This window comes from Phocoena sinus, chromosome 1 (genome assembly GCF_008692025.1).
Source record: "Phocoena sinus isolate mPhoSin1 chromosome 1, mPhoSin1.pri, whole genome shotgun sequence".
Taxonomy (NCBI): domain Eukaryota; kingdom Metazoa; phylum Chordata; class Mammalia; order Artiodactyla; family Phocoenidae; genus Phocoena; species Phocoena sinus.
The window spans coordinates 169,786,373-169,808,174 of record NC_045763.1 but is presented as its reverse complement, the minus strand read 5'-3'; the positions used below and the strand labels follow the sequence as shown (position 1 = coordinate 169,808,174).

Sequence of the window (21,802 nt, the reverse complement as noted above, 5' to 3'; positions counted from 1 at the left end):
GACAACAAAAGCATGGGTGTTGATAAGAAAACATTCTGAATGGGACACTCAGTGAAGCTTTTACAAAAAGATGTTGTGAGATTTTGAGTTTGTGATGATGTTAGGACACCTCCATGTGGTGGTGTCTTGTACGGCAATTTTGCTATCTCTCGGAAGAGTGTCTGGCACGTTATAATTAGCACTGAACAAAAGCTTATTAAAGAGGACTTTTAGATGAAGAGTCAGAGCTAGAGATAAAGGTTTTAGAGCCATCATTATAAGATGGCAGGATTTTCTACCTGATGGAAAAGTATCTGAACAGTAGAGCAGAGGGCCAAGGATTGAGGCTTGTGGAATGCATTAGTAGGATTTAGGCAGAGGAAGGGAGTTACAGGTAGATAATAAACAGAAAAACAGAGACACAGTATCACAGGAAGCAGAGGAGAAAACTGTTAGAAAACTTGGAGTTATCAACAGTCTCACGTGTGGCAAAGGTAAAACAAAGGGAACCGTGGAAAGTCAGAAGTCCTAGGATCTCTTTAGATAAGTTCTGTATTTTTAGACAGCCTCCCTCAAAATTCTACTATACCAGAATATTTCTATCCAGCTTTTAAATAATTCTCACAGCAACACCAGTCAACTTATCCAGTCCTATAGTGTTATGCGTTCTCCACTATGGTGCCCTCACTAACCCACGATAACAGAGCCATTCCGGTTTTCTTTTCTGATTTGATTCTTTTCTGCTTCCTGGATGACTACTGTTTTTGTTTATTTTAATTTTCAGTATCCATTCAGGTCTTCCTGCTGACTTTAATGCTGCCGTATCTGGCAACATAACCCAAATTTGTCCGTCGTAGGGACCGAGGACTGTTGATTCACAACCTCAAAAACCTTTCCTGTTAGTGAGGATGTGCTCTGATTCTTCTTTTTTATTAACAGTGGATTTCTAGACACCTGGTGTGTGTGTTCAATGCACGTGCATCCCAGACCTGCTGAATTCCTGCTATGATTTTACTGCAACCTGCGCTTCCCATTGGATACTCAAATGGTCCTACTGTTTTGGTCCCCTTCTTGTTTTCAACTGTATAATGTTCTATATAGCTTGTCCTTACCACTTTTTGCTTTATTTCATAAATGGTGTAGTGAAAATAGTTATTTCTGTAGACGATAGTACCAGAAAAATGTTCAAATATTTCATCTCCCTCTTTCGGAAAACTAACACTTTGAGTGTTACCTGAGTGAATTCATCAATATAACCTAATAGGACAGCTGTATGCATCTTGTTATCCTTTTCAATTTCCCCATTATATAGTTTATATGATGTTTAATATCAAGTGCACTATTTTTAGTCACCACACTCTGAGAGCAGCTACCCTGATATATGTGATTAATTCTATATGCATTATTGTGAAAAAATATATATAACTGTAGTTCTAAACAGCTCAGTGTTATGTTTTTAAATTGAGATCATTTGGTGAATAACATACATATGGCACCACATTAACAGAACTTGGTTAAAACTTTTTGTTAAAGTATATTAATAGCCTCTGGTAGAACTGATTAATTTATAACGATAATATTCATTAAAAATAGGTTATTCTTCAAATTATAAAAATAATTTAATTTATTGCTGAAAAGGCTCACAGTACTTATATACTGCTTATCATTTTACTGCTCTTCTCACAAAGTTTTCATATTTAATTAGCATTTGAAAGAGTAACAATGGAAAGAAATCCTATTAACTTTAAATGGAACAAAGGATATCATCTGCTATCAAATCCCATTTTGCGTTGTCATGATAAAGACCAGCAGGTTTGTTTTTGAATGGATAGTAAAAATACATAAAATTTCAGTCATTATTTTTTAAACTGATGAGATTGCCATGGTTGCTTGTACGGACATTTTTATTTCTCTTCATTAGATAAATGAATGTTCCTTCTATGAGCCCAACTCTTTTTATAAATCTCTTTATAAGGCTTCCAATTCAGTTATATGTTAATGAGGCAACATTTATCACTCTTCAGTGTTAGAGCAGAAAACTGAAACATAATCTATTTTTTCCCCTCAGGATCTGACATTTTAAATAAATACCAAAGGCTGGATAACTTAAGACTCTGACTTTTCTAATATAAATTTAAAACTTTGCTAACATATTTTCATTATAATAATATGATTTAGAATTAGTTTACTTGCTTTTAAAGATTACATTAATAATAACGGTGAAAAATAATGTAATTGGCTTTTAATTTTGTGTGTGTGTAGAAGACGGAAGGTTATTTTAACAATCAGCTGTTGATAACGACCAGATTGGTATCAGTTGCCAGCGAACAAGGCAAAGCATATGCACAAAATACTCATGATTATTTGATAATAAATCATTTTAATGATCATACTCAAAATTATGAAATGAGGATGGCACTGATGTGTAAAATAACAAAGGCGCAGGCTCCCCAGATCTGTTATCCATATGTGCCTGGCTTCTCGAGTTTCCAGAGTCATCACTTTAATGCAAATATTTCCTCTGTATTGCCCAGTCTAGCAAATAAAGCCAGTTGATCTGGTCAAGTTCATATAGATGTATTACTCAAATTTATTATAAATATGTATTACTTTAAATGTTCTGTTTTTGAAGATGATTGACCGTTTGAAACTCAGGTTTTCTTGGTTTCCAACCTAAATGCTCAACAATAATGGAAAGATTAGTTAATTTATGATATGTTCATTAGCAAACTATCAATGTAGCCATTGTATATAAACATATGTGAAGAAGGAACTTGAAACTGAGGAGAAGGACATACCTGTACTAGATCTGTCTACTAGGTGGAAAAGCCTTTAATAGAAATTAAGCTATCAGGGATTTAAGGAGAAGAATTTGCAATCTGAGTTTAAGACTTAAGAGGAGAAACTAGTTCACAGGGTCTGGAACATGGCTATGGGAAGTGGATGTCATCGTGACTGGGAAAGGCAGGCAATAGTGAGAGCAGGTAATTGAGTGTGTTGTATATGTGAATTTAGAAAGCCTTGAGATACGGCAGGAGTTGTGGTGAAGAATAAGACCTTTAGCTTGGTGCCAAAACGCTTAGAACATATTATTGGAGTAGGTCAGGGGAGGCGAGGAGGGGAAAGGAGAGTGTACCTAGAGACCTGAGGACGGGTGACAACACCAAAGGGAGAGAGAGTGATAAATGTGAAAAGCTTGAGAGTAAACAGTGAGGTTTTTTGTTCTTTGGGTTTTTGTCGTGGTAGTTGTTGTTGCTTCTAAAGGAGTACTTCCTACTGGTTTGAAATGGTTTGAAAGTATCCACTGGAGCCCAGAGAATGCCAGCAGCTTCTTCCAGTTGCTGGTGCTTAGACTGGGGGAGAAAAGATGGTTTCTCCTATAAATGCTTGTGAGAACAGCAGGACACAGAGGATTTGGACAGCTAGAAAAGGATGATAAGACGTTTTAGGCAAGGCGAGTAGTAGGAGCACGGACGTGAAGAAGAAAAGATAATAATTTGATCAGATTGAGGTTTAAAGGAGCAGCGTGGTGGGAGATGATCGGAGAACAAAATTGGGACCTGGTGCAGTGAGCTTTGAATATCACTTGACCTCTAAGAGAGTGATTCTAACCTATCCCCACCCCTGCCCCTGCACTGTAATTCACCTGGTAGAAAAAACGGAAACTCACACACAAGACATGCTCCCATCGATATCACGGTTCAATCCCATTGAATAGCAGCCCTGTCCAAAAGGTCCACATGGATGCTGACCACTGAGAAAATCGATTTTAAAAGGAATACAACTTCCAGAAAAGATTTCAGAAGCCTTCTGAAAATTGAGCTAGGTGACATGACAAGGGCCATATGGCCAACAAGTGGTTTATTTAGTGTTCAAATGCGATTTTCATCCCAGTAATTCTTCCTACTCTATCTTTTCTAAATGCAACATATCAATTCTGTTTATCTTTCTCTCCCTCTTTTCTTTCTCCCCCTCCCTCTCTTTTCCCCTTCCTTCATTTAGTCAACAAATAGTTGGGAAACATCTATAATTGAACATCATGTTTTCATTACATTGAGACTATCATCTTTTATGCTTGATTTTCACCCCAGATCTTTAGTCTTCCTCTTTAAAATAGACTTGGCACCTTAATGATAAAATAGGAAATTAATATATAGTAAGGAAAATTTGGGGATTTTTCTCTGCAGATGAATTACTATCGTCTGTCATTCTTCGATATGTTATCAATATTTAGTAGCTGTGATATATTTGCTTATCCAACTCCATGGAATGGAAGAAAAAAAAAAAACTTTTAGGACAGAATCCTGGAAAATAATATTAAGAACAAGGGTTTTAGTATGAATTATAATTTAACTACTCATGTAACCAAAAGAACAAATATTAGTATAACAAATAATCATCATTGTTCAGAATAGAAACATAGAGACAGTATTTTACAAAATCTCAAAGTATCTAATGTGTCTCATAGATAGCTTATGGAAATGCATGATTCACATTCACAAATTATTTTTTAGTGGTTTTAAAAATTGTGGTAAAATATATATAGCATACAATTGATCATTTTGACTATTTTGAACTGTACTGTTCAGTGACATTAAGTACATTCACATTGTTATGCAAGTATCACCACTAACAATCTCCAAAACGTTTCCATCATCTTCAAGGGAAACTCTGTACCCACTAAACACTAGCTCCTCCTTTTCCCCCAGTGCCTGGTAACTACTATTCTACTTTTTGTCTCTGTGAATTCGACTAATCCAGGTACCTCATAGAAGTGGATCATACAATGTTTTCTCAGATGTTTCTGTGGTGCTTTCGGATCTGGGCTATAGAATTGAGCGTCAATGTAACATCTGTCTGTGCCCCACATGAGAACGATAACCTGGAATCAAAGTGCTTTCCCACCTTTTAACTATAAAATTCAAAATTCTTAGGCTCAAACCTATATGTCTTCTTTGTTCAGAATAAAATTTAACCTCTTATACCGTTTGGAATTTTACTTATAGTTAAATCACATACTTTTAGCCGCAAAATGTGTAACAGTGATAATCCCTTTCCTAATGACCATCAGCTATGTCCCAAGCACCTTAAATACCTGATCTCATTTTATTCTTCACAAGAACTCCATGGAGTATGTGATGTCCCATTTTGTAAGGCTAGACGTCAAGACTGGGAGACTTCAAGTAACTTGTTCAAGCCACACAGCTGGTAAGAGCAACGTCAGGACCTGAACTCAGGTCTGTGGCTTGAAAGCTCGCTAATGCTCACTGCTGCTGACTGAACAGCAATATGAAAAAAGATAAGAAACAGTATCTTTTTCTGAACCCAACTTTCTCAAATATATAATTTCCAATATGTTTCTTCTGTGTAAAAATATTTACTGGTTATATTTGCCTTGAAGAAATACTCTAAGTAAATATTTTAAGTTGACCTCAAACACCAAGAATTATGTCTTGCTTGCCATAACGAAGAAAGAGAATTTAAAATGAAGTAACATCATTGTGTTCATTTGTAAATAGCACATTGCAGCCAACTGTTTACTAACTGCTCAGACTGTTGATAACTAATCTAGCCCTGCTGCTCTCCACAGACAATTTGCTGTGGATCAGATCAGGCAATTCAAACAATACTAATTACAGTGAAACCCTTTTATATGAATTCCTGTTTGTTGCAGGGAGGAAGAAAACCCCTATATAAAAGGCTAAGGCACTTATCTCTGATTTTTGCCGAAACACAACACCTATTACCTAAGTTCAAGTTTATATTAGTCTGATGAGTTTTGACTGAATAAAATGGATAAAGGTGTATTTTGTGTGGAAAAAATATGTATTTCAATGTTTATTGTACTGTCATGAATTATGTTATGAATTATGTTAATTGTGTCTTTTTAATTGAAAGAGCAGATGTGGAAGTTTTATTTAAAGCAATATTTTCACTGAAATAAGCTATGTTGCTAAATGATTATTTGCTGTCACAGAGATTCGTGCATTAAAAGACAAATGTGTCTCTACTAGAAAGAAGCCAAGTCTTTAGGAAGTCTTCATTATGTCAGGGGATTTGCTGTAACATGATATCATTGTATTTATGATTTTATGGTGTTAAAATGAATATTAAATGAAACAAAATTCCCAAGGATTACTCAGGAGGCAGCTAAGTACGTAACATTTCGTACAGATGGTTGGAAGGCACAATTTTGCTCCATCACTGCATCCATATCCTTGAACGATTTCGACTGAAGACAGCATTTCTTTGAATTTTTCATTAAACCAGACGTCTTGAAATATGAATTCCTTTTATGTTTCTGTGAGTTTTGGCTAAAAGAACCCCAGTGAATAAATCATACAATACTACGTGTCACCAGCACTTGTGAATATTTCTGCTTTGTTATTCTATTCTCAGTAGAGCACCATTGATTATCAAACTCAGTGGAGAGCATTTTATGGTCATATATCTCCATTAGCTCCTAGTTTGACTACCATAGATTTTTCTGGTTAAGCCTGCATTATGTATTAGGAAGCCTATCTCTTCAATACAAAGTTTGATTTCATTTTTCTAAGCATAGAACTCTTATTATGTATTATGTATAAAGATTCTTATCTTTTATATGTAAAAATAGGCTGCACTGTCTTTGTGTAAAACTAAAATATATGCCATCTTTTTTTTTTCTCGATTCACAGTTAGCATATTACACTATGAAGATGAATCTCTACAATGCAATGGCTGTCAGGGTAAATATTTCTTCACTTGTTAAACAAATGAAAAGTCAATTGTGCCCTGAATTCGCTTTTAATAAAATGAGCAAACCAGTATAATGCAAATTTGATTGATATGCTAATGGAAAGAGAGAAAAGAGTACATAGTTAAAAAGTTAGTTGTACTAAATAGTTTTGGCAGTGTTAAAAATTAGAGTAAAATGTAAAACATGTAATTATCAATGCTTATGTTTTAGAATGTTAAATATCTCTGAGCCATGACTAGAGAAAGACTAAATATTAATGAAGCAATGTATTAGTTTCCATATGTCATATAAAATATTGTGATAAATAGATGAGCATGGTTCTGGAAGATTCCTGCCCAATACAAATCAATTAGAAATTATTCATATGATTTCACAGTAATAAAGTCAGTTTCCAGCTTAGAAGTTTTATTTCTATCATTTCTGTGTTCACTTTTATGTGTTATTTGCCTAATAGGAAGCTGAATTTAGCGATTATGAGGCTTCCTTGGTTTCTGCTGAGATTTGGGGAAGAGCCACGACAAAAGTATAATTTCTTTAGTATCAGACAATATGATTTTAGCTTAATTGTGAAGCTATTATAAATGGGGAAATTACTTAAGTGAATTTCATTAACGTCCTTAAAACCTGTGTTTTAATGTTACCCTATTATATTCTCTCTCACTAATCTATTAATTCTTGCTTCTGCTAATAACGGATTTTATTTTGGGTGAAGAAAGATAGTAAAATACCTTCTGAAAGTCCTGTGTTGAACTAAGGCAAGTTGAATTAACGTTATTTTGCTGACTTACACTGCTTTGGGAAGGGACCTTCCTATGCAGATGTGAGTGTGTTGGAGCCCAGCCCAGGGCAGATCTCTAGTATCTGTCCACCTCTCGGTGGTTCTGTAGTGTAAGGGGAAAAAAGAAGAGGAAGAAGTAGATCTTTTTTGCTTCTTTTCCAGAGGCAGATACTCCAGATGCACTGGTCTATATTTACCTTTCTTAGAATTCCAGTAATATAAGAAAATAATGTGGCTTTCCTCTTTTAACGGGAATGCTTGAGTCTGGGAATTTAGGAGATTCTGATTCTCTGTGCAGCTCTGCCAAAGATTTAACCTCTGAGCCTAAAACAGTGTTAGATATTTTTCTTTTCTGCATGCCCTTTGTCAGATACGTCTGCAAAGTAAAAAACAATAGATGACGGAGGACCTAAAGCAGTTGATGGAGGGAGGCTTAGACGTTCCCATAGATCACTGTAGGTCACCAAGGGAGACAGAGGCACAGGAGCCAGGGTTAGAAAAATGCATTTTCTTGTTTATTATTTAGCCCCCAATTTTGTATTGAATTCTGATCTGGCTTGAATCATTAAGATTCCTTTTACCTTGACCGGGCATATCTAAGAAACTCATATCAAACCAAGCCATTGAGAAGGCAGTGTTTTTGACTTATTCTAACATCATACTAAAAGCTACATTTCCTAACGTTACTGAACCAAACTTGGGTCCTCTTGCCCATACACAGTAAAGCCAATCTACTGACACCGGGTTGTGGTGAAGGAAAGTGGAGCATTTATTTCAGGCACCAAGCAAGGGTTTCCGGTAGCTAGTGCTTAAAAGGCCCGAACTCCCTGAAGGCTTTCAGGGAAAGGTTTTTAAAGACAGGGTGAGGGAGGGGCATTGTGGGGTGTGTGATCAGCTAGTAAACATTCTTCCGATTGGTTGGTGGTGAGGTCATCAGGAGTCAACATCATCAACCTTCCGGTTCCAACCGGCCTGGGGTCTCCGTGCTTGCAGGCAACATACAGTTAACTTCTTCTGCTTGGTGGTGGTTTCAGTATCTGCAAAACAGCTCAAAGCATACGGCTCAGAATATTATCTATAGTCCTTGAGGAGGAACTAAAGGTCCTTAACTTTGTTTAATGGCTAAACTATTATTATTTTGTCTTGCTTGACTGTTTTCCTTTCTTTCTGCATTTTCTCATTTCTCTGATTAAATTTACTCTTTGGAACTTGGGGAAGGCCTAGGAGGCTAAAACTTCTCTACAGACAAGAGGCAGATGGAGGACGCGGGGTGTGGGTCAGTTCTGGGAAGGCCCCATAGGGTCCTGCTCGGTCACACCTAATAGTATTGCCCAGGGTTACCTCATCTTTGCTTAAAATCAGCGGACAATGTTGAACTCTCCCTAAGACCTGTGATCCTAGAAAACAGCATAGTTTAAACCCCTCCCCCCCAACTCTTTTGTGTTTTGGAAACAGCTTACTGCAAAGAAACCCACCCTTCCCCATATGACTTAGCTGTGGATGGCCCCTTGTTTACCTATGACAAGGCCAGACACAGTCCCCCAAATTCCCATTTTTTTAACCTCACAAATGATTAGATGAACTGCTTGTCTCCATTGGTCAACTGGAAAAAACATGTTTATTAACCAAACTGTGCTTAAGCTTCTCTCCTTCCCCTAGGTCCCTGAACTTTAGCCAGCATACGGCATCTCCTTAGTACCTCCTCTTGAGAATGGGCTTCAGGGTAAAAGCATTCTCAGATCTCCTATATGATTATGCCACCCTTTTATCCCACTTCCCCACATCAGGTTCTTTCCAGCCTTGTTCACACCTTCCTATTAAAAGGAAAACTCTTTTTGCCTAAGTTTCGCCATGTTTGCAAATCTTATGGTCAAAGATTTTCCTTATTGCAATAGTCTACCTCCATCGCTGCAGCAATCACTCACCCGCTCTTTCTTGCAGTAATTCTTTCAAATCAAGTCTCTCCTTGTTAGGTCCAGATTTGTTTTCTTTCCTTTTATTATTATTTTTTAAATTTATTTATTTATTTATTTATGGCTGTATTGGGCCTTTGTTGCTGCGCGTGGGCTTTCTCTAGTTGCGGCGAGCGGGGCTACTCCTTGTTGCGGTGCACGGGCTTCTCATTGCAGTGGCTTCTCTTGTAGCGGAGCACGGGCTTTAGTAGCTGTGGCACGCGGGCTCAGTAGTTGTGGCTTGTGGGCTCTAGAGCGCAGGCTCACTAGTTGTGGCGCACGGGCTTAGTTGCTCCACGGCATGTGGGATCTTCCTGGACCAGGGCTGGAACCTGTGTCCCCTGCATTGGCAGGCAGATTCTTAACCACTGTGCCACCAGGGAAGCCCCATATTTGCTTTTTATTTGACACATTCCAGAAGAGAACAGTAGAGGTGGGAATGCAGTGGTCATTAAAGCAAAGGGAAGGAAGACTTGAGCATTACATAGAGGTTGAAATGATCCGCTAAAGACACTCAGGAGTTTTTGCGAGGCTCTGTGGAGATGTAAATACTACTGTGGGAAATTTATAATAGAAACCCTTCTCTACAAAGATGTTCAAAGACTTCCTTCAGAGGTTTGGATGAGTTAATTTGGTAACTTGGTAATGAGGAATCAGGAATGAGGCTTGCTGGCACAGAGGCTGATGCGATTACCTAACAAAGATTAATTTTTAGCATTGAGTGATCACATGACTGGAACTGAACTTATTTGTAATGGACTTGGACAAATCTATTTGTAAGTGGATTTTTTTGCAAGATGGTGCTCTGAAAATTTGTCTCTGCGGGAATGAGAGGCTGAAGAGACCAATGTGTGGTCCACATACCTTCATGGCATACACATCTGAAGATTACAACCCCAGCTTGATACCAGCAGCTGAAGTTTTACTTCTACTAGCCACAGCTCTGCCTTTTCAGTTTTTAAGCTATGAAGTAACTTTGCTCAAAAGAGCTTAACTTTGCTTAAAAGAGCTTAACTTTGCTCAAAAGAGCTACCCTTTAAGTGATTAAAATGTGGGTGGCAGTGAGTGTACAGGTGGAAGAATTTCTAGGAGATAACTACCAGAAATCTATATGGCCACTAATATTCAGACAGATATATTCTTATATATGCACCTAAATCATACAGGAGAAAATAAAAAACTTTTGTCTTACTCTGCCTCATATACTGAGTCAATTGCAAATTATGTATTTGACTATTGACTCCTAGCATGACAAGTTATATTCAATTGTCAAAGAGGCTAGTGGAGCATTTCTGAAAAGAGAAGGAATTTAAAATTTTCATTTGTAGCTACATTCCTAAATAGATGTCACTTTTTGTATAATGAAGAATAAATTATATGTATGTGATTATTTAATGTCGTAGATATTCATATCTTGATCTGCTGCCTTTATTTTTTAAAAGGTCACCTTTTCTCTAAAGATTTTACCATCCCCCTACCTGTGTAGAATTGATCACTCTCCTTTTTTTAATGTCCCTATTTTACCATCAACATACTTCTGTTGTAGAACCTGTAACAATTTATTACCCTTACTAATTTACATGCCTGTGTCCACCCTCCCCCACACCCCAAACACTGTAAGTCTCTTGGGGCCCGAATCCTATCTTCTTAATCTTTGTATCTACAGTTCCTGGCTTATACTAGGTTGTTAAATAAATGTCCCTGAATAAATCAATGAACATTGGCTCATGCTTTTTTAAACAAGGAGTAAAAAAGTTGTTTAGGTCCCTTGGCGGCCTTGATGGAAATTATTTAAGCCTTTGCTGGTAGATCTTTAAGGCTTTTTTGAGTGCCCGACTAGGCTAGGTGGTGTGGATAAACTGGACATGGGAAGGTAATATTTGGTCAGTGCAGTTCATATGTGAATGGAAGACCTCATGAGCTTTGTGACGTTGCCAAAATGTTATACCAGGTACAAGCTTGAAGGAGGCTTGCGATGATATCAGCTGCTGTCAGAACCCACAGTGTGCCTGTACAAAACCCCTGCAACTGAGTTGCAGCTAGGCCAGTGACAGTCAATTAATACAGCAATAAATTGCTCAGTAAATTTTTATCTTAGCTCCTGGGGCCCTGTTCCTCCCGTTTCTCCGTGTGACAGACACATTATTGCCTTTTTGGTCTTTAGTTTGAATTTACTCCAGGTTAGGTTCTGCTTTTCCTCCAGCATCTTGGCTGCTGCTCTGTGGATCTCATTTAAATTTGACCCCCAGTTTTTTTTTGCAGTTCTCACTCTTTGAACAGCTTTTAGTATCTTATACAAATGTCATGAGTTGATTCATCTACTCAACTTCTTTCTCTCCCTGTTCCATCTAGATGTACGATTGTGTATCTTTTTACAGCCTGGCGCAGAACTGACCCTCCATCTCTGATGCTACTGAGCATCTACTTAAGCACTTGGGTGTCACTTCAGACCCTCCAAACACAGGGCTTGGAGAATCAGTTTTCTAATACTATAAAGACGAAACGCAAAATTACTTTATGTGTAGAAAGCCCATTTATAAATATCCACAGGTAGCAAAAAAAAGTGCAGTTTAGTGGAATTATTTCATCCATCCTAAGGTCTTTTACTTGTTCCTTTTCTCCAGTACTTGGATTCATGGTTCTCGACATTTAGGATTTTTTTTTCGTTATGGCTTTTGTTTACTGGCTGACCACATCCAGGATGAAGCCTATTGTATGGAGTGGCACATGTCTTATATCTAATTCTTCCATTTCTAGGGATACGTCCATTCAGCCTCACCTGTGTCTTTGAGGCCCCCATTTCCCCAATAGAATGGTTCCAGATTCTTATATTTACTACCCAAGCCTGAATGGATATAGCTGGTAGATACCTGAGTATACCTTAGTCAAACCAACCGCCAGTGAGAGCTATATGTCTCTGAGGCATATATGCAAGAACAAGATTGCAATACCACGTAACTCCAAATCTTGGTAAGTCAGGAACATTGGTAAATAATAATGACAACAGTTAGCAATTGCATAGCAGTTACCACTCTCCAGGCACCATTCTAAGTATTTTAAATATTTTAACTATTGTCTGACATGAGCAACTCTCTGAGGTAGGTATCATAATGATTCCAATTTGAAAGATGAGAAAATGGAATTGCAGAAAGGTATCTTTCCCAAGGTCACATAGCTAGTAAGTGACAGTGTTAGGAATTGAACCCAAGAGGTCTGGTACCCACATTCCTGTTATTTCTGGTCACGTATAGACTTGCCTTTACTTCTAGTCTTCTTCTCCTTTCTTCAGAAATCTGGATGAGAGCAACTATATGAACCCTCGACTGAGCTGTTAGGGAAATTTTATTGCTTTACACTCTGATTTTCTTGGTTGCCTGACCCCATGACCCGGGTAATTCATGAGCGTTCTTACTGGTAGTACATTTCACTCAGGGAATTCTAGATTTAGTAATAATCCGTTGAAAACCAAATTGAGACATCCCAATTCAGTGTCACGTGCTTTCCCTTGTAGGCAGAATTGGATGGGGCTTAGGATGAAAAACGTCACCTTATAAATGAATGTTTGAGCTGTGGTCTTCACATATTGCTATTGTTAGCATCCGGATTTGTCATCTATCATAACCTCAGGTAAAACACCGTTCTTGCTACAATTTTAAATGGATTTTTTGTACAGGATGTAGCAAACGATGAAAGAGAATCTGTCATTTCTTTCCTGCATGGAGTATAAGGTGCAGATCACATAGATTTTTGTGATCCAGAAATTTGAATTTGGTTGTATTTGAACCTCCGCCGTACCTGTTTTGGACCCTGAAAAATTAGTAGAAAGAAAAGAGGACTTTAACTTTGTTAAAAGTTTAGAAGCCCCACCAAATAGTTACTAGGACTGCTGTTTTTCAACTGCGGATCTCTCCCTTTATAAATTAACTCTTAGAATATACTGGTCTTCAATAAAGTTAACCTAATGAGGATATATAATCTGGCACAGACTTTGGAAGTTAACAAAGGTAAACTCTCTAAGCATTACTGATTCCTTGCAATTTCTTTGAAAAGCCTCCTTTGGGTCATCTCACACATCTAGAATCCTAACTGGAACAATGTCATATGAATGCAGATTTCAAGAAGTGCTAACGTGTAGTATCTTGGAGATCTCTCTTGAAAAATATGTTCCAACAGACTTTTTCCTTTCATTTTCAAAGATCTATGAGGAATGAAAAGTGGTAATAATCTAAAACTTAGAGAGTTTTAAAGAACTGCAGATGTAATTAATTCTTTAAGGTAGAATTTCTTTTACCCTGGAAACCTTGTCCATGTTATTGATCAATCACATGTACTTTCTCAATGGTATTCATGGGTGTCTCAACTGATCCTTTATTGTTGCAGTTATTTTAAATGATTTAACTTGAAATTAGTGCCCTAAGACGTTTTAGTTCAGATAGAAATCCTCACTTAAAGGAAAAAAAGGACTATAATAACAAGAGGACCACTAGAGTAACGTATAAACATATATATATATATATATATATAAAACATATATAACATATATAGGTATGTTTTTGACATGATAATGTAGTGGCATTGAGAATGAAAACTTTGATATTACTAGTTTTAAACACCCTATCTTTGAAAATTTAGTAAACCCACTTTTCTGTGCTCACTGCATAGTCTTCTAGAATGTTGAACATTCTAATAAGTAAAAGTATAATTATGATGTGTCCTATTTATATGCTCTCATATACATTTAGAGCATTAGTCCTGGGAAGGGTATCATCAGTGAATTTGTCTTTCATGTTTTAATTTTAATTTTAGGTGCCAAAACATTTTTTCTCTCTTTTGATAACATTAAGATTACTATGAATTTTGAGGAATAATAATAAACCCAATGGAGAGAAAATCTTTTCTATGAACAGATGGCTTTTGATATATCAAGGTTTTGCCATTTATTTTAGTGCTTAAAATAAACATTATTTATAAGACCACTTACATTTTGATGTTACTTAATGAGGAATATGCATCATTGATTTGACTAGCTTAAGAGGTCATTTAGAACTTGCCCGTTAACAAGCTGTAATCTGCTGAGCACGCAATGACTTTGTTTAAAATTATCTATTCAGAGCTGATCAATGACAATAATTGTTTTATACCAATCACTTCTGAAAGTTGCTAATTACTTTGAAGGACATGAATACTAGCCCGTTTTTGGAAGTCATAACCCACTCACCTTGAAGTTATCAAAAGTCATTTTGTTATCAGAAGTCATTTTGCCTCTTGAAAGTACTTTGTTTTAAAAAAAAAATTAGGTTTATTCACTAGTACTGGGATATCAACAGGAAACGGGCAAAATTTAAGATGTCATTTGTTCCTATAACAGGAAGTATGGTAGAATCTCAGCTATTTGTATCTTATATCAATTAGATACTGGTTAAACTGGGCTCCCTATAATGTAAGAAAATCGTGTGTTTTATATTAAAGAGCATTGCACACACTCTTTCTCTTTATACAGTACATCCCTCAGATGTTTTAGTGGGAAAAGCCTGGGCTTTGGAATAAGACAGAGCTGGGTTTGTGTCCTGGCTCTGTCATTTACTCTTTTACTTGTATTCCTGTGACCTTAATCAAGTTATTAACCTCAGTTTCTTCATTGTTAACATGGAGATCATGCCCTCTTCACAAGGTTACCATGAGGATTAAAGCAGTTAGCCTAATACCCGGCACATTCATGGAGTTCAGTAAATTTTAGATTCTTTACTTCACTGGATGGCGGCATCTTCACCCACTCACACGCCCAGCTTCTTCCAGCTGTTTTCACTCACTCCCCTCTAACAAAGGCATTGAAACGTTGATTATTATACTTCAGTGTGGATGAGTTTTAATTTGTTATCTTAACCATCCCTTAACCTGTTATGAGCTTTAATACCCAGTTGTGAATACCAGGATTTGTCTTGGAAAGGAATCGTAGCATGCTTTGGGGTAGATGTTTAAGGAGTTGGTGCATTAGAAGACTGTCTGAGAGCTTAATGGTGGACTCTGAGGGTGTGGTTAGTGCTGTTTCTTTAGTTGCTCAGTGTGGAGTGGGAAGGAGCCCATGCCATTGGCCTCTGTTAGTTCCCTTCCTACTGGCACAGATTTTTCAGCCAGTTTCAGAGTTTGCCCTTTCAACTTCTTTTCTCCAAGTGGGCATCTCCACTACTCTGCCATGACCTAATCATAAACCACCATCCTCCGTCTTTCCTTCTCAGTACTTCAGCATGCATCTTTTACGTTTTCTGGCACATTTAATCTTATTTTATTTAAAATTCCGTGGTGTTTTCATGTAATAGGTAGTCCATCCCTTAACAGTATTTGATATCCTAATATTTTCCCATGCTTCCTGAGTCACTTCTATTGCCGATGATGGATTTTCTATCAGTAGTTTTGTTTACAACTGTTCGTGTCTTTAATACAATTAATACTGTATATGCAATAAAAGGAAGCTGAAATTCATGTGAAGCCACCCAACCAGCTGTATGACCCAAGGCATTTATTTAAGCTCTCTAAGTGTCAATTTCCTCTTTTATCAAAGAAGGCTAATAATAACCTCTACTTCAGAGTGATACTGTAATGATTAAATTAAATAAGCCAGGAAAATAGTCATTATTCACATGTATAATTTATATATATATATATATATGTACATAGTACAATTGGTTATTCTTTTTCATTAGGAAAATGGTTTTTGTATCAATTCCTCCTCTCTCTTTGCCAGCCATAATACAGTTTTGGTCAAATTAGAGGGAGGTAGTTTCTAAACTGAGTATAGAACTTTAGAAAAATTAATTTTTCTTTATTTAAATAATTAAGCTCTAAATTAAGATCATTTGAAAAATATTTAGACACATTCTATAACATCGTTACACTAGCTTGTTATTCTACTTAGTTTTACTTTGCAGAATTAATTTCTCTGATTTAATTTTTCTTATAATAAGAACAGTAAGATAAGTGGTTTTGCATAACTTCAGTTATTTTAGTCATTCTCATATTGGGAGGTTGACTGAAACATTTCTTCAAGGTCTTCACATTTAATATTTTAGATTGTAAAATACCTTTTAAATGGCCATATTTTACAACAGAGAAAAATAAGGGCTCATAATTCAAGTAAAATATTTTTCCTGTTTATTCTTATAGATCCAGCATTCAAGGTTATAAAAATTCTAAACTCAGCATATTTAGTAAAAAAATCATAGGCTTTTGGGATAAAACCCAATGGACTGAGGCTCATTCTCTTATTAATTACCTTTTCCTATGAAAAAATAAATTTTAAAGATGTGTGTTCCTAGCCTAGCTAACTTTGCAAAACATTGGAAGGACTTCATATCCAGAAAAAGAATCATTCATAGTATGTGAATAATTCATAAATATATGGAAACTGCTGGAAAATTTTAGAGAATGAAGTTAAGTCTTTATACAAGGCTAAGTTAACATTTTTTTCAATTTTTTCTATTTCTTCTTCTTCTACTCCTTTAAAGAAGTTGAGTTTTTTTTTGGTTTTCCACAAAATTAGGATCTATACATTATAATTTTTGTTTTGAGTTTTTCTAATAGAGGTTGTATTAGCAAAAATGGACCTTAGAGAGATTGATTCTTCTTATGATTACTGGGGCTTTTAAGGCATCTAGTAGCCCACTTAAGTATGTTTTCTTAGACACCAACACTCCTCTCATCTCAAAAAAGAGAAAAAGATACTTTCAACAGAAATATTTGTTCGTTGAAAATTGCAGTTCATTTTGTTCACAGTTCTATATTGCAATGGTTTAGAGAATGGGCCCCCGAGTTCTAATTTGATTCCTGAATCCATCACTAATAGCTGAGTAATTACGGGAAAATTGAATAACTTCTCTTTTCAGCAGTTTTCTCATCTGTAAATATCTCATAGAAATGTTCTAATGATTAAATGCGTACATACAAACAAAACCCTTAGAATAGTGCCTCACACATAATAAGAGCTCAATAAATGTTACCTACTGTTATTATTAAAGAAGTATTAAAATGTCATGATGAAGGTACAAGACAACATTTTGTTTAAAGATTTTGATAGCACTGAATTTAAAAAGCCCATTAAAGGGAGTTCCTTAGCAGTCCAGTGGTTAGGACTCGGTGGTTTCTCTGCCATGGCCCCGGGTTCAATCCCTGGTCAGGGAACTAAGATCCTGTAAGCCGCATGGTGTGGCCAAAAAAAAAAAGTCCATTAAAAACATTGATTTCAATGAGATGAAATACAATCTTCAAGCCCGTTGGTTATGAAAAACAAAAAATTTGTTTGGTCAGGAAGCAGAAGAGTTAGGAATTGGTAAAGCAAATTTTTGATCTTTCAATAGTTAATTTCACATTTAGTATTTGTAAAACAATGATAAATATTATAAAAAATTATAGTAACCTAGAGTATGTTTTTGTCTTTATAATATTTTATAATAAATCTATGAGTACAACCTATATTTGCAACTGTTATATTAGCAGAAAAGCCTAAGACTTTATTTGGTAGGAGTCATCATCATTACCTTGATTTTGAAGAATTATTAATGTTTTCACTAAAAATGTTCACTGATATTTCATCTTTTTATTTAATTCAATAGATTCAGAGGCGATGGCGAGGCTATAAGATTCGGAAATACTGCTTTAATTATTTTTATTCGAAGGAGTACCTGAAAGCTGTTTCAGAGACCAATGATGCAGTTAGGTGAGTAGTATAATCACTAGCCTACTCGTCACAGTTTTAGAAAGGTTACTCCATAGATGTTGATCATTATCAGACTTAGGAATACTTTCTAAAACTAAGTGATATTTTAGGCAGAAATTTATTGATAAGAGAGATATCTGATTCTCTTTAACAATTTGAGGCTGTTGTATTTTTAAATATCTTGTACTCTTGACTGTAAATTAGATTATTCATGTGTGTAGTAGGCCTACCTTGACACTATGCAAATAGCTTAGTTTCAGTCAAATTACCTCATTTTGAGATGGATTTATCTGTAAAAGGATTACATAGATGAAGGCTTAAGTATGACAATCCTCAGAACATGTTCATCGGCAAGAACTTGCCTCTCAAAGAAGAAAACATTATGGAACACATTAAAATGGACTGTTTTACTGTCGGTTTTTATTTCTGTAAACACATAGAAAGATAACACCCGGATTTAGGCCTTAGGGCGATGTCTTCTGTAGATTTAAAGTTATTGCAGCACTATTCATTCAGCTTTACCAAAGCTCTATGTACTAAGTTTTCATATTACTTCAAAAATCGCTAGTCTTGGGCTTCCCTGGTGGCACAGTGGTTGAGGGTCTGCCTACCGATGCAGGGGACACGGGTTCGTGCCCCGGTCCGGGAAGATCCCACATGCCGCAGAGCGGCTGGGACCGTGAGCCATGGCCGCTGAGCCTGCGCGTCCGGAGCCTGTGCTCCGCAACGGGAGAGGCCGCAACAGTGAGAGGCCCGTGTACCAAAAAAAAAAAGCTAATCTTCTCCTCTTGTAATATTGCCCCATTCCAATAACATATAAGTGACGTATGCTTATAATAGATTTCAATAAAAAGGAAATAGTGATGAATCATAGTTGACATTTACATAATAGTTTTACTTTCAGTTTTCACATACATTATCTCATTTTACTCTTAACGTTTTTTGAACTAGAGAGAACAATCGACATTAAGTCGTTAAGACAAAGGTGTTGTCTGAGACCCTAAAATTATATATATATATATCATAAGAAATGTCTAAAAACTGACTTCCCCACTTTTAACTTTCTCGCATATGTTGTGTGTATAAAAGAGTCTGGTCTTTGGAGATTGAGTATGGGGAATTTGTAAAGTTGATTTCCTTGGAAATGACAATGAAGATTTGGGGAAGCTGGAATAGGATTTAGTTAATGAGAAAAGTTGGAACACTCAGAAACATGTGGGCCACAGGGGCTGCTATTTACTTTCTTCCTAAGAAATCCAAAGTTCTCTTGATGGGCTGGCTGGCTGTAAATGGCAGGCTTGAGCTTGTCAGGAGGAAAGAGTTAGTGGAAGATGCAAGAGGGAGAATTTGAGTAGGACTGGGCCTAGTGTGAGGCAAGGGAGACTCTTAAGGCACAGAAGTTAAGGAGGCGCTCACTGCCAGGGTCATGCAGCTGCCGACCCTGCACTTTCCCAGCCTTGAGAGTGTATCCTTAAATTTTACATTTTAGAGGCCTCACTTGCTTCATCCAAGTCCTATGCCTGAATAGGAGAAGGTTCTCAAAGAGACAAACACGTGGAAGGTGGTTTTAGAAAGGCCTGTTTCTTCTGTTCAACAGATATTTCCATTTATCCTTGTTTTGTTCCTGATTTTACTGGGAATATGTCTAGCCACTAGAGAGTCTGGTGTATCTGTGCTGACAATTTGGTTTAGCCTGGTATTCTTTATCATATTACAGACTTATTCTTTTTACTTCTACCTCTCTTAGAGGTCATATATTTTTCAGGTGTATATTCTCCATCAGTGATTAATTTCCTAATTGTTTACCCCCTCTTTGTTCTTGTATTTATTCCTAGACTGTTTGTAGTTCCTTTGCTATTATTATCATTGTTGTTATTTTTATCTTGGAATGGGGTATTGTAAAACGACAGTGTTGGGGAAGGGCTAGGGCTGTGCTCTGGGGGTGGTAGGAACATGGTGCATGGAACATGATGGAAGGATTGGCTAGGGATAAATCCAGCAGGGACCATAACATACCAGGGCATTTTAGGCCATATTAAAGCTTGGAATGGACTTCCTTTTTAAGGAGAGCAGCAACATGATTACACCTATGTTTTGGCATGCATGTTCAATTGCATTTTTCATAATAGTTATATTTAAATAGTCTGGTACATTTAAAAAAATATCTATTAGGGTATTAATTTTACTGAAATAAAGTGTTTTCTTCTTTCTCATGGCAGAATATGCAACCGATTTGTTTGGATTGTTTCTTCATGTTTCTTTATCCTATTTTCCATTGAAAATCATTGGAATCAGGACTCTAGTTACCTTTTCCTTCATAACAAATTCCACCCAAAGCAGCTTAAAACAATACACACTTATTATCTCATCATTTTATCTATCAGGAATCTGGGAGGGCTTTGCTCAGTGCCTGGGCCAAGGTCTCTCATGAGGTTGCCATCTGGCTCTCAGCCAGAGCTGCCGTCTCATATGGAGGCTCGACTGGGGGAAGATCCACTTCTAAGCTCACTCACATCGGCCTCAATTCCTCCGGCCATTGGCCACTGGCATACCTCAGTTTCTTGCCACGTGGACCTCTCCATAGGACAGCTTATAACATGGAAATTGGCTTCCTTCAGAGCAACTGAACCAGAGAACAGGAGAAAACATCCAAGATGGAAGCCGTATCCTTTTGGTAACCTAATATCAGAAGTGACATCTTATCACTTTTGCTGTATCCTATTCATTTAAAGCAAGAGACTAGGTTCATCCCACACTCAAAGGGGAGGATCACAGGGGGATGACTTCTGGAGTGGGGATTGTTGGAGGCCACCTTAGAGGATACTTTCCATGTACAGTGACTTGCATATAGTATTTGTTCAATAAGCACGTTGATTTTCAGCATTTGCCTAGGACAAAAGTTATTTTACATTAACTTAAGGCAATTTTTTTTAACATCTTTATTGGAGTATGATTGCTTTACAATGGTGTGTTAGTTTCTGCTGTATAACAAAGTGAATCAGCTATACGTATACTTATATCCCCATATCTCCTCCCTCTTGCGTCTCCCTCCCACCCTCCGTATCCCACCCCTCTAGGTGGTCACTAAGCACCGAGCTGATCTCCCTGTGCTATGCGGCTGCTTCCCACTAGCTATCTGTTTTACATTTGGTAGTATTTATAAGCCCATGCCACTCTCTCACTTCGTCCCAGCTTACCCTTCCCCCTCCCCGTGTCCTCAAAAAAAAAAAAAAAATGGTTCTGAAGAACCTAGGGGCAGGACAGGCATAAAGACGCAGATGTAGAGAAAGGCAATATTTTTATGTGATGTCTTTTCAAGATTATGTTTCAAACTTTAATATTGTATCCAAGCAATTATGATGTATCCTAATTACTTCTACCAACAAGCATTAAAATGTATAGTTTCTGGATTTCAAAGAACATATGAAAGATCTAGTGCATTCCTCTGTCTTTGGACAGGATAAAATCGTTTACAGAAAATAAATTAGTAAAATATATTTTATATCAGAATACGTTTTGCACTAGAATGGTGTTGCACAATTCAAGGCCAGACAACACTGGGCTTAACTTTAGCTTATCTGCTCTTTCATTAATAGAAATAGTTTATCTATTCTATAGTTAATAGTAAAAAACTATATATATAT

General features: G+C 36.8%; 1 protein-coding gene across 2 annotated transcripts in view; it reads left to right on the top strand.

Annotated features, from left to right (window-relative positions):
- Nucleotides 1-21,802, top strand: part of SPATA17 (spermatogenesis associated 17) — a 191,923-nt gene that overhangs the window by 33,307 nt on the left and 136,814 nt on the right. For both annotated transcript variants that reach the window (XM_032626523.1, XM_032626480.1), the window contains exons 4-5: nt 6,657-6,707; nt 18,055-18,158. In XM_032626523.1, coding sequence (XP_032482414.1) covers nt 6,657-6,707; nt 18,055-18,158 — 155 coding nt within the window. The remainder of the gene's footprint in view (nt 1-6,656; nt 6,708-18,054; nt 18,159-21,802) is intronic.